The sequence below is a fragment of the Periophthalmus magnuspinnatus genome, chromosome 7 (genome assembly GCF_009829125.3).
Source record: "Periophthalmus magnuspinnatus isolate fPerMag1 chromosome 7, fPerMag1.2.pri, whole genome shotgun sequence".
Lineage (NCBI taxonomy): Eukaryota > Metazoa > Chordata > Actinopteri > Gobiiformes > Gobiidae > Periophthalmus > Periophthalmus magnuspinnatus.
The window spans coordinates 20911275-20925360 of NC_047132.1; the positions used below are offsets into that span (position 1 = coordinate 20911275).

General features: G+C 38.3%; 2 protein-coding genes across 4 annotated transcripts in view; both read right to left on the reverse strand.

Moving 5' to 3' along the window:
- The window catches only part of LOC117374143 (potassium voltage-gated channel subfamily KQT member 2-like), a 32549-nt gene extending 24287 nt beyond the window's left edge, over window positions 1–8262 (reverse strand). For both annotated transcript variants that reach the window (XM_055223039.1, XM_055223038.1), the window contains exon 1: window positions 7803–8262. In XM_055223039.1, the coding sequence (XP_055079014.1) occupies window positions 7803–8098 (296 nt within the window). In that variant the 5' untranslated portion in view covers window positions 8099–8262. The remainder of the gene's footprint in view (window positions 1–7802) is intronic.
- An 867-nt stretch (window positions 8263–9129) lies between these two features.
- prex1 (phosphatidylinositol-3,4,5-trisphosphate-dependent Rac exchange factor 1) overlaps window positions 9130–14086 on the reverse strand; it is a 72028-nt gene continuing 67071 nt past the window's right edge. The window contains exons 35-41 of one of the 2 annotated variants that reach the window (XM_055223033.1): window positions 13871–13985; window positions 13637–13703; window positions 13501–13545; window positions 12754–12929; window positions 11996–12098; window positions 11259–11326; window positions 9130–11172 (exon numbers count right to left, since the gene is read on the reverse strand). In XM_055223033.1, the coding sequence (XP_055079008.1) occupies window positions 11130–11172; window positions 11259–11326; window positions 11996–12098; window positions 12754–12929; window positions 13501–13545; window positions 13637–13703; window positions 13871–13985 (617 nt within the window). In that variant the 3' untranslated portion in view covers window positions 9130–11129. The remainder of the gene's footprint in view (window positions 11173–11258; window positions 11327–11995; window positions 12099–12753; window positions 12930–13500; window positions 13546–13636; window positions 13704–13870; window positions 13986–14086) is intronic. The other variant, XM_033970321.2, reaches the window with a different exon arrangement.

Here is a 14086-nt window from a genome sequence, read left to right on the forward strand (position 1 = left end):
CAGGGTTGTCAGATTTCAAACCGGGGTTATCAAAAGTAACTACTAATCAGTAGTAAAACTAGTATTGGAACTAGATACTGATTTAAAGTATCGATACTATAAACATAATTGGATAAAATTGGACCTTTCCTGAGCAGTTTCACCTTGAATTTTATCAAATCTAGCCCACATGGTATAATAAACAAGCACTATTATTTTGAGTAGAAAATTACAATATTTTAAAATCATCATTTGAGTATGAAAATCAGTATAGAGTATCGACTCTAGTATGAAATCAAGTTATAAATTGTTGTATTCTACAACACTATTCCATACCAAAATAAACATTGTGTGTCACAGCTGGACGAGTGCTAATGAGATGTGAATATTTTGTTAGCCTATTTAACATCAATAACTGCTTACCAACTGCATTACCAACTTGTATTCCAGTCATTTCTATAGATGTATGGTCTTAGGAGTCTATTAACATCTATCAACAGAACTGAAAAAAGGATTTAAAAAAATTACCATTTTTGATGTGAAATGTGCCACTTGGGAGCAAGCCCACAAAAATGCATCCTAAGAGGTGTTAGCTTTGTCCTAATAGAGGAGCTATATCCACAAACTTGCCCTGACTTATTTACTTGCAAGACTAGTTCTTGGTCATAACTTTCTCTTTTGGGTGCAACCCAAAACTAGTCTAATAACCAAGAAACGAGCCCTGGACAAATGAGGGATTACACATTATAACATGGTAGAAAGTTCCAAAAAATATATATTTTGCATAATACTCCCTCGTTAAGCCAAGTGATCCTGACTTTGATTACCGTAACATTTCGTTGTAGTTATGGTAGGTGCTACACAAAACACAAAAAAACATTGGATAACCCATATAATAGGATATAGCAGAAGGACGTTTCTTGGGCTGTGTTGATGATGGTGTAAGAAGCATCGTGAGTAAAGACTTATATGTCTGCATTAGAGACTACAGAGTCAACGTAATACATTGATTGGAAGCTAAGAAAAGAAAAAGCAAAAGTCCTGAAAGAGCAAACACCACAACCAAACCACAAAGAACTTTCAGAAACCTTGTACTGATTATCTGATATTGCGAGTGTCCCCAAATACGCAATACAGGCTTATACAAACAAGTATTGCATTACCGTTATATTATATGAGGATTTACAGGAAGATTCTCCTACAGGGACAGAACAAAGGGTGGTGTTCTGAACAGCCAGCATACACACAGACACTCAACAGCTCTTGTTCCACTCTGGAGCACAAATACATTACAAAAGAGAGAACCAAACACCAGTGATATCACAGAGAGCAGACAGAAAGGGCCATAGACTGGGTAAGGGCATGTCTGACTGCCAGCTTCATGCTCAGGACTAATTTATATCCAGACTGAGGAGTAAAACTGTTTTAACAAGGACGAAAAGCTTCTACTTTATATTTGCAACATGGACATGTAGGTGCATAACTTTAGATGTGCACCACCATTATCACTGCACAAACTTAATATGAAATACAATAGCGTACAGACGGATATAGCGGTTGGCTAATAATATAAATGTGTTTTTTATATCGGCTATCAACCGATCTCCAGCAGATGCTGATATTTTGTTTGCGCAACCAGCTATCTCCGTATGCAAAAGAGTATCAGGGACGCACCAGTCTAGGTTTTTCAGTTCCAATAACGATGACAATACTTTGTCTTTAAGAATCTGCCAACACCCAATATCAACTGATACTAGGGCAGAGACAGAAAATATAATTTATGACCTTTAAACATAAACAATATACGTTTAAAATGGCCCAGATGTGTTTTGTAACCACAGAACAGCTTTGCAAAAATGCAAGCTTAATCTTATGAGGGCCAACATTGGTCAGTTACACAATTTATAGACCAAAACAGGCCGATCTACCAAAATATTCAATACCCACACAATATTGGATACCAGAATCATATCGGTGCATCCCTAAAGAGAGTATGCATAAAGCTTTATTTGAACACGTATGTCTGTCTTATCCAATAAGACAAGGTGGTGGATGAGTTTGTACTAAACTCAAATTAGATCATTGGGTAGAATTACCAGAATAAGCCCTACATATCTCCCCAAAAATATCAACAGAGTTTATCAGCCATCGGTTTCTCCTGATCTTAAACAATTGGTATCAGCATCAGAAATGGAAAAACCCATATTGGTTGATCTCTAAAATACACCCATTGTATTCATCAAAACAGTGACCAAATATACTGCATAAACAAGTTTCAAAAAATTCTCTTGGCAGTATATCTTTATACAAAGTGCCCTGATGCTGATACTGTATCACTAAATTGAGTGTCACAGTATATTGACAGTTTAAAATTTTACAATCCTCATTTTCAAGGGTTGAGAACACAAAAGGTGTAGAGAAATGCAATATGAGAAAAAGCTAATTTAAAATCTGAAAGAAACTTGCAGTGTAATCACTCAAACAATTGGATAACTGATATTTTGGAAACTGTGTTGTTTATTTTTACTGTTGCTTCCTCTGACATTTGCGTAATACTTGAACCTCAACCTAGACACATACAAGCAGATTTTGACCACATTTGTGACGGATTGCAGAATCCGGCCATTGTTATCAGGAGAATCCGAAAATATATGGAATATAATTGTCCATATCAGATCATTACCCAGTTGCTCTTGCTTCAATCTAATGTAAGTCGAATACGAATATGAACAGCTTGAAATGTTACATGGAAACTGCAATGCTTTCAAATCTGTCTGCAAATGTCAGGACTAATTTGTTTCGGAAATGTCCTTGATTTGTAAACTTGGAAGAAAGTCAGGAACATCCTTCAATGAAGACGTGGCCAAAAAAGGATTAAGATAACAACACTGACATTTAAGCTATTCTACTCAAGTCCCTCATTTTGAAAGCCTATCTTTTTACAGTTATCATATTTTGTAGTAAATAAATAAATTGTCAGACTGTGCTGTCTGAATTTCCACATACTATCTTCAGAGTCGAGATAAGAATGGAGGAGGAAACCGGGTGGTTTTATAAATCAGCTGGCAGACACAAAGAGATTCACCGATGAGTAGTGTGTGGACAATGAATAATGTATTGTAGAGAGAAATGGAGGAAGGCTAAAGCTCGGCCCAAAAGCTCACAGAGAACTCAGGGTGACTTTACTCATTCCCCCCAGTGTTTATCACTTGCATACTACTGCAGTAACCTCGACAACTGTGGACTATGCAATATCTGCAGCTCTGAAAATACAGAGTGGGGGGGTGGGGAGGGGGGGACCATTTAAAAGCCCCTCTTTCTCTATAGCACAGATCATATCCTCATTTGACATGCAGTCTAGCTATAATACATCAAATGCACTAGTTGATGCACAAATCTAACTAGCATCAATCAATAACAGTCATATAGAAGCTATTGTACTTGTTATGTTTCCTGCCACTTTGCTAACGCAAGGATCTACAGATAATGTAACTCCATTAGAGACCAACTCATATGTAGTAGCATTAACCTTCACACTTGTATTAAATCAGACAGAGCTACTTTTGAAAACCAACTCCAATTTCCAATGCATGTTGGAGCAACCCAAATTTGCTTTACCGAACTTGGCAAAAAGCAACCACAAAAGTTGCCATGTTTAGTTGTTTATAAAGCAAAATATCCTGGCAAAAGTCAAAATGGTATTACAGCTCTTACTACCCTTGCTATCTATTAATTAATTTAACTATTAATCGAATGTTGTAAATATAAGCCTTTGGTTCTGCACCAAAAGATGTGTGGACCAAAAAGGATCAGCCAGGATAAATGAAGGCATTTTTATGAATTAAAATGATATTAATGGGTTTTAGTTTTCTGCTATGGGTGTCATTTTAAGCATTTAAATAAACACGTTGCTTTGAATTGTTAATTGCATTGCCAAGGCAACGGCTTAATCATTGTATTCTATTCGACTAAAATCCAGTTTATAAAGCATCTCTCTCCACTTATCATCTATTTACTGTTCCCATTCAGTTATTTAGATTATATATAGACATTTAGCTATTTCAGCGGATTTCATGGCCACTGATATACATTAAAATTACTTCTTTGTTAAATTACTTTAGTTTTGAAGTTCAATTAGTTACATTTTATTTAAAATGTATTACAAGCCTCTAGATCCAAAAAGAGCATACAAGCAAACATATAGAAATGTTTTGAATGTAGCTAGCAGTCCAACAGAGCATAGCCTAGGTATTTCAAAAAGCTAGGAGTTACTGTCCTAGTACTGTACTACTTTATAAAGTGGGAGAAAGCTGTGCTTCTAGATACAGTTCACACCTGCCTCAATACATCACAATGACCCACCTAAACTACACATACACAATCTATCACTTTGACCTACACAATATCATAAACTTGCAGTAGTATCTAGCACATCACTATTCAAAAGGGGCAGACAATGTCCTCCCAAAAAGACAGGAGATGCAGCCTTGGTGGATGCTTTGAGTGAATAATTCAGACATTTTTGGCCTGGCCTGGTGGGGATTCTGGGAAAGAGTGTTTTCACGTTCTAACAGTGCTCTTCGGAGCGTCCTGTCTCTGGAGGTGGGGGTGGAAGTGCAGTGCTGTGGAATCCTTAATGCTCTGGCCATTTCTGCAGCATACTACAGCGTACAGAGAGAGGATGAATGAGGAGGTAATCTTGGTAGTTAATTATGTTAATGCAAAAATGTCAACATTTGGGTTTTCTCTACTGCAGTGATTCTCAAACGTTTCACACCAAGTACCACCTATGATCATTTTTGGCTTTCTGAGTATGCATAGATCTAAACCTGAACTTTATCAGGCCTAAATTAGGGCTAAACCAGGTCTAAAATGAGACTAAACCATGGACAAAGTGGTTCTAAATAATTAATATCCCAAAGGAGGACAAACACATGAATAGATTTGTCTCTAAATAAAACTGCAGAAGGTCCTGTCTACCACCAGTGTTACACATATCACAGTCTGAGAAACACTGACCAATTGCATTATTTAGCATCCACACCAAGCACACACAAACGTGTCCAAGGGGTAAAGTTGTGGTAAGCCAATGGACTCAACGGAACAAGTCAGTCCATCATTTGGGTACCTGTTCAGTCCAGCACCTGCATATGGGGCTGAAGTGCAACATCCACATCTTTTATCAATTCCCACAGATAAAATGTACACTCCATATTACGGACACAATATATATGAAAATGCAATCTAGATAAAATGACAGTGAATAAAGACCATTTCCTAGTCAATTAATTTTCTAGAAACCAGATCATGATTTCAAGTCATGTTTAATTGGTGGGTTTATATTGCCTTGAAGAGGTATTTAAAGTCATCTGCTACTTCTGAACATTGACACTTCATTGCAGTTGGTTGAATATCTGTCACTCACTCAGAGCATTGCTGAAGCTGACCAATAGGTGGTGGGGGCGGGAAGAATCTTTGTTTGAGCATCGAGCTACATTCAATCAAATCTGCAAATCACAATAAGCTGATTTTAACAAAATAGTAGATCGTCACAAGGAGATCATGGTTCAATTTAATCACCATATCACCCAGCCCTCCCTAAAAGTCAATTACGTTTCAGGCTATGAAGCAGTAGACTTGCACACAGAATGGAGCACAGCCAATGAAGCATCTCCAAGAGCATGTAAAGTAGGCCTAACACATTTTGAAACACGATATATTGCTACAGAAAAATACTGCGATAACCGGTAATATTAAAACTGACACAATAACAATAATGCAAGATAATCCAAGGACATTTTTAAATACACATGATCATTAAAAGGACTGAGCTGCAACAAATAAATAGCAGAATGGACCAAAAATCTGCTATAGAAGTTATTTATTCAACCTTTTACAGCTCAAATCTTACCTTATTCCAAAAAAAAAAAAAAAAAAATGCCAGAAATCTTCCCAGTATTGCAAAGAAATGATGATAACACATGATAAATAATAAATCCAGCTTTCATATATTAAACAATACATCGATATAGTATTTATTGTGACAGGCCTAATCTAAAGTAGACATCACAACTCCAAATTGTGAATGAGATTTTTAAACCAACTACTTGAATTTTTGAGTTATTTCAAACTTAGACTTTTATCCTTCCAGATTAGTCAAAATGATCATAAATACCTCTCAGATACATCACCTTAGAGTACTTATTGTATCCCAGTGGAGTTATGTAATACTCTGAATGTCCTTGTGCATTATTCACACTGTTGTATGCTATTTACTATGACTCATTGCTTTTACAGTAGTCTTTTAGTTATTATGCTACTGGGCGCCACTTATGTTTGATATCTGCTTTCTGTTTCTATTTAAAACAAAACTCCCCCAGTATTTGCTCAATTTTTGATATCGTAAACTGATGAAATTATTCCCCAAAATACCTTACTATCTCAGAGAATGAAAAATGAGTATATTAGCAAGAAGAGTGGAGTGGTTTAATTCCATCTTGCCGGTGCATGTGTGCGGACTCAGCTGAACTGCAGTAATGAGTGGAGGAGCTGTCCAGTGCTGAAACCCATTCACTCCATTCTGCTGCGCATGGGGTCTGCTGTGTCAGTGGTAGTATTAATCTGATTGTGTCCACAAAAGTCCAAGCTGGTTTAGGCTCAAACACAATGGTTTTCTCTTGGGTTAATTACATTAGTGTCACTAATATCAGAAGAGGAGGCTGCATGAGGCTGCCATAAAAACATGACCACATTTTGCCAGCTATAGGGAAAGTTCAACTATGTATGCGGTGTAAGCAAAACTGACCAAACAATAAGAGGGTAGTCACAATGATTCACAATGATACAATTATGATGTCAAATTTTACCAGGATTAACTAGCTAAATAAGTAGCTCAATCCAGTGTGTGAAAGAATAATGTGGCTTTAGGGCTGGGGTGGTCTGGAGCCAAATGCAGTTGATCTGGAGCAAAAGGTCATAGGAATTATAGACCTAACATTAATATGGCTTCAAACATTAAAGGTAGGCTACGGTGGCTCTGTCAAAGCCATGTAAAATGACCTGAATAACTCACTATTGAGCACTGGTCTGTTGCACTTCAAATGTTTCTACATTCAACCCTCCGTGGAAAAAGGATTCACCCCGCTTTAGGAAAAAAAAAACAATCACACTGGGTATTAGAGACATAAGCTTCATCACATATGCCTATATAGGTTTTTGAATATATAGCTGATAGTTATTTGGGGTATAATCTATAGGTATCCTTGGAGCAGAAAAAATACCAACTGTCTTATAATGCAAGTCTTCTAGAGTCAGTTTTATGCCGGATAAAAAAAAAACAGGATTAGGCATGCTGCCATCTTCATAAAGGGCTCTTTTTACACGTTCCAAAAATAAATAAGGTGTGTGACTTATAAATGGTACAGAGTGGTACAAAGATCTTGGCAGTAGGATATACTGTCACGTGAAGACATATTTTCTCCCCTCTAATGCCTAAATATGCCTGTATCCCTACGGCATTTTAGGCATCTCCACTTTAAGGAAGTCTTTTGCTGTCAAGTTATCATGCGCTTTAGTGTTCGCATGCCATCATCCTTCCCGCAGAGACAGCTGTGTCATGAGTTGGTGGGAGCAGATGAGGTGGCTGTGCGGAGAGCAGTAGTGTCTTGCGGGTGGGGTGCACCTATCCCAGCCTCCATCAGATACAGCAGTCTGGCAGCATGACAATTTAACCCCTACTGCGCCATACAACCTGGGACCTCAAATATCCCATTCATAAAAAAAAGACAGCTGACAATCTTAAGACAAACAGGAGTAAAACTTACACATAAGCGTGGTAGATGAACGCCCAGCCCCGCGGTCTCTCCAGTGCGTTATACAGGAAATTCTGGAGTTTGCGATAGCTGGCATTCTTTTTGGATGGTCGGGGTCTTCCACCGGATATACTAGCCCGTGGTCTGCTGAGGATACTGGTCCGTTTGGTGCTGTCTGTAGCCGCAATGAGCAGCGCCCCATCCCGGCTGGACTCTGGAGCCGAGGGGTCCAGACCCACAAAACCAACCTGCTTCTTCTCTCCGGTCGGGGCTGGGTACACCCCGCCATTGAGAGCCTTCTTCACCATGCTGCAGTGGGGTTAAAGTCCGTGCCTTCGCCGCGGGAATGCATCACCACCAGCTGCTGGAGCCAAGGGTGTGAGCTGGGTGTGTGTCAGAGCAGGTCCCGCCACAAAACGAGTGCAGTCCCCGAGAGAAAGTATCTGCACCGCGCACGCTGTCTCCCGCCCGGCTCCTTCTTCCGGCCACTTTACGCACAGCAGGAAGGGAGGGTAGCTTCGGGATTTTTACAGGAGTTCATCTATAAATGACATCTACTCAGATGCATGCTCTGCTCTAACTGCTGTGGACTGTTACAGAGCCGGGGGAATGTGCTGATAGAGCTTACATATAGAGCTTACATATAGAGCTTACATATAGAGCTTACATATAGAGCTTACATTTAGAGCAAGCTGAGCACAGTTAAGTGAAAGGCTTGAGGAGAAAAAAATAGCCAAAGCAGTTGGGGCGAAATGTGTAAAATGCTTTAATACCAGAGCAAATTATGGTGCCAGAATTATAATAATAGGAAAACTATTTGCAAAATAGGACTTATCAGCCTATGCTTTGTTGGGGTTTATTATGTGTTGAAATACACAGGACCAAGATCCAATCACACATAAAGGACTACATATTTAGCAAGACAGTGACACACAGAGTAGATACTTTTGCCTTAAAGAGGAGCCTTGAGCTTAACCCAAGACTACTCAAGCTCCAGGACCTGCCCTGAGAGAAACTGCTCTAAACTCATACAATATTCAGATGTGCTGCTTTCTACACACTGGAACAAGCAGCTAACTGTGCCAGGGTTTATGCTGTATTGTGACTTATAAAAGGACTACAAATATGTTACATGAAAACAAAGTATTAAATAACTCTGTCTCTGATTTTATATGGAAGACTGGATTATAATTACACTACCCCTAAAGGTCTATATTCAGACCTTCCTTTAAAATTCAGGCAGATTCCATGGGGACATGGGGACATCTTGAATGCAAGACATAAGTGAACAGAACTACTGCTGAAGTGCCGTAAACTCACATAACAAAACTCTGATCATTGTGAACATTTTATTACTATATTGTTAAGATGCATTTACAATGATCATTTTAGAAAGATTCAACAGTTTTCTTTGTACAGTTATTTTCAGGCAAAATAAAATTGCAAATAAAGTATGTACAATAATCCAACATTAGAATCATGTCAATACAAACATAATCAGTGACTGTTTGTCCATGCTGCAGTCATTAGCCCAGGTCATGACCTCTCATATTAAGAGCTTTTGAGGAAAGATGAGGCGACTGACCATGCTTGTGCACCAAGTTGAGAACTACATGCTGAGAAATAAATTAAAAAGGACTGAGTACCTAATGGATGCAGCATGGCAGCTGAAGTCCCAAACTGAACATTTGTAAGTTAAGTTATGTTCATTTGAGAAAACAGCTGCTCAGTCACCAATACAAAAAACTGTTTAAAATACTCAATATAATCTGCATAAAAATAATCCGGTTTAAGTTATAACATTGTAAGACAGTTTCGCGCTTCTATTTACAAGAAATTAAAATCTTCAGTAAAATGAAATTCTGTCCCTTTCTTTACAACATCCTATGTATTACAGTACTTTTTTCTAACACTGATTTGATCAGACCAAACCTTGTACTCATTAAGATTTTGAGTAGAAGGACAGTTTCATGGGAGACCAGGTAAATGTGATTAAATATTCATAGCTAGAGTTCATCAAATTCTTCCGACATGCAACTGGAATTTAGCTATAAGCATACATCCTTTCTCCTGGTCATATGAAAGACCATTTTAAAAATGCCAGTCACTAGAAGGAAATCCTTCAGTTAGTTAAACTAATATATTAATAATTTAACAGTTACTTTGTCACTAGGCCAATAAATTACATTATACAACATCTATACTAATCTGCCATTGCTCTTATTTTGATTAACTTCTCCTTGTAAATCTATCAAATGTCATAATAATGGTACTGTATTTGAAATAAAAATAAATTGAATGCCATTTTAATGAAAATTAAAACTTAAAAAAAGGACTTGCAGCACAGATGGTCCAATACGACTGTGGCGATGTTCTATGAATACAATCAAATTTAATTGAGTTTGCAAATGTGAAATGTTAATGACTTCTTCAAAAACCTTGGGAGTGTCCCATGGTCGCTTAAGCTTATTAAAAATATTTTAGAAAATAGAAAGAAAAAAAATCTAATTTTGTACTTTCTTGAATTCTTGCTTCTATCTGGTTACGGAAGAACCCTTCCTTTACCAGAAGCTTGTTTTTTTGTTTAACAATGCTTGAATGTAACACTTCCACATCATTGAACTAAGACATAAATAATTAGAAATACACAGGCAGCATGCCATTGGTCCTTTAAATACTGTTCAATACGTCGGCTGGAATGCTTTAGATCCTTTAGATACCTGAAATAGTATACGTGAGAAGCAACAGGCTCCTTCCCAGTATAATAAATAACTATCCTTCATATATAGTGCAGTAATACAGTACTGACACAAACCTACAGTAATTGCACAGCCAGCACATGCATCAGGCCGCCCCCTAGCCCTCTACCGTCTATCACTCAGTCTCCCATCTCTCTTTCCTTCCCTACTTTCTTTCAGCTTTCTAAATCTATTACGTTATAACACATACATGAATACAAGGGCATTCAAGTAGTCAGAAGGTCCTAATACGGCACCCTGATGAACACCAAGTCCATCAAAGAGAAATGAGACCCTTTTTAAACTTTGCAGTCCAAGGCGAAATGAAGATTCAGGATTAGCGCATAGGAAATTGAAGTTAATCCAGCTAGAATTTAACACACATCTTCTGATTAAAACTGGCACATATATCTTCTTTGTGTAGTTAAATCCAGTGGAGGTACTTATATGAACTGGCATTCAAAAATGATCAAAATGCTTGCATGATATTAACCCAAATATCTAGTGGTTTCATGCTGGATAGGTCCCTGTGCATTTGGGGTTGGCAGTGTCTCTTGATAAAAAGCTGCATTCCTGTTTCAGTCACTTTTCTCCTGAATCCTTAAAGTTCTCCATCAGACGGTGGTAAACACAGCTTGAAAAGCCTATGGACACAGAGAAGATCCGATAAACAGATGGTAACTTAATAAGGAACTAAATGGTGTGGGGCTGAAGTGGTTGGATACAGTACCTTGGAGCTGAGGGAGGCATCTGGTCCATTACCTTGAGGTTCTTAGCAGAGAGCTCCACTCTGGCTCCCTGATACAAGATGGAACAGATATGGTTTAACTTCATTATAGCACTAGTGCTCTTGATACAGTACAGTACATATGGAAGAGCATGATAATATCATTTAACTGTACAGATTGCCCTTTTTTATTTTTGTATTCATTATTATCAGTTACACATTTATGAAAGCTGAACAAAGATTTTGAGAAATATTGTCAAAATTTCCATACATATATAATAGAGTGAAGTTGAAGTATTATGAATGTTGACTTGATACCGCTTACAACAGGGGTGCCCAAACTTTTTCCACCGAGGGCCATATCTTGAAAAATATGCGACACAGAGGGCTAGTGGTCAATACAGTGGATAATTGAGATGGGAGCATTTAACATATTTTTGACTTCATACTTTAAATAAGGCTTGAAATATTAACATTTATTCTGTTTGACAATGCAACGTGATGTTATTTAGGTTATATTGATAGGATTACTCAAATTTGCCATAAAAAGTACTGATTATGATCAATTGGGCCATTTCACGTGAAGGTTTGAGGGCCAATAAAAATTGGTCTGAGGGCCGCATTTGGCCCCTAGGCCGTAGTTTGGACACCCCTGGCTTACAATTTGAAATAAAATGACAGTTCATACTTGCTCCTGTTTGTGTGATGAATAAAGATTAGATGCGATGTGTGAAATATACCTGTTTGCGCATGATGTCCATGGTCTGCATGATGCAGCGAGGAATAAGTCCGTGATTTCTAGCTAAAATCATAGCCTGCTCCAGTGTTACACTCAGAGTGCATCTGAAAAGAACAAGCAGCAAGATTAGGGGGAATCCTGTCACACTGTTACTTCAGCCTTCACTCCCGTCATATGGATAAATTATTAGTTTTCATAATGGTATAGTCCCAGATTAAACGTCAAAGTAAATGTCACAGCGACTCAGGTGGTATATTCGCCATTGTGCCACTTGTCAAGACACTAACCTTATGAATGAGGTGTGACTGACTCTGTAAATGATCTCCAGGGCAAGTGTGGGTGCGCACATAGCGTACCATTACCAAGTGTGGGTATTGGGTAGTGAGCATTATACCCCATTGTCCCACATGTCCCACCATGTCCCACACTGTTAACACTGAACATGTGTCATTCAACCATACCTATGTGCTATACTCAAGTCACTTTACGGAGATGTTATATTAGAGTCTATTTTTAGCTTATTTTTAAGTCTGTTTTTTAAATTATTTTAGGCTATTTATCTATTATCTTGTTTTATTGCATGTACCATTTTCCTTCTGCTCTTTAACTGTGCGGTGCAATACTGGAATTTCCCCACTGTGGGACTAATAAAGGCATATCTTATCTTATCTTATGTTACCCATGTGATAATTGAAATAGAGCTTTATTTCAGTGGAGTAATGCAGGAGATCAATACTTGAATGCTGCTGCCCTACTCACCTCTGCATGCCAGTGCCACACATGGTGATGTGACAGGCTCCCAGACGGTTACACAGCTCAGATGACACACACAGAACGCTGACACCTGACGGGTGACCCTGGGCATTGGGACGCACATTCACATAGGACTGCATCAGACGGCACAGGTCATCAAGGGTGTTCAGGGGACGCAGCAGCTACGGCACAAGATTAGACAATGTTAAATTAAGGTGACGAGCAGACAGACTACTGTGATGAAGTGTATTCTGAAGAATGAAACAGATTGTGTTTAATTTCAGCATGTTTTGTTCCAACAAACAGAGATTTTGAACAATTACTAGAATGTTAATTTAACTGAAGACATGCTACATTATTAGAGTGTACTGGGGCTAGTGTCTGAAACCACTCAATTAGAAAGTACTCATACACGTATGTACCAGCAATATAAGGTTGTATTTGAAAATGGTGCTGCGCTAACATCAAGTCAAAAGTGGCTTCAAACACCATCATACAGTGCATATTATCTACATTTCCTCACAGGAGCAGTAGAGAGCTTATATTACACTCGTACATTTTATATTCATATTAATCTGTTATTTACCATTAGGAATAGCCTTTCATATTAATCTAAAATTAAAATTACCAAAATAATTGCTGTCTATATCAGCTAAAGTCAGTTCTATTCTCCAGACTAGTTGGTTAGTGGGAACTATTACGGGAATCGGGAGCTAAAGGGGTTTCCAATCACAGCACACCAGGTGGTCTTACTTTTGAAATGCTTGGCTGGAGGTCTCTAACTTCACGGCCCAGTATCTGTGCTTGCATTTATATTCAGTCATTACACACAGATCGGGGACAGAATGGCATTGAAAAAGTAGTAAGTACATGACAAGTTCAGATTTACCTGGTCAATCTTCATTGCTGTGCTGTTGGAGTCTGTGGGCAGGTTGGACTTCTCCAAATAAAAGCCCCTGATGGAATAAAAGAGCTTCATGTTTCAAGTGTTTTATATGAGCAGTGTCATGCCCAATATACAAAATCAAAATATTTACAACAGATAAATATTCAATCCTTCATAGTTTAAAAAAGTTAACAATAATGATGGAACAGCAAACAGTGCCCTCTGGCCCAAACCCACCGGAGTCTGCGGTAGTAGGCTTTGACCTTCTCCAGAGAGACGGCGTTAGTGCGTTGCTGGAACTCCTCCATCATCACATACTCGGCCTGGGACACTCCCTCAGGACGCTCCAGAGCTGAGGAATGGTTGAAAATACTACATTATGTATCCTAAAGCACATCCAATTTTTGTTTTGCAAAGTGCAACTGAGGTATTTCACCAGTAGGTGGCAATGTT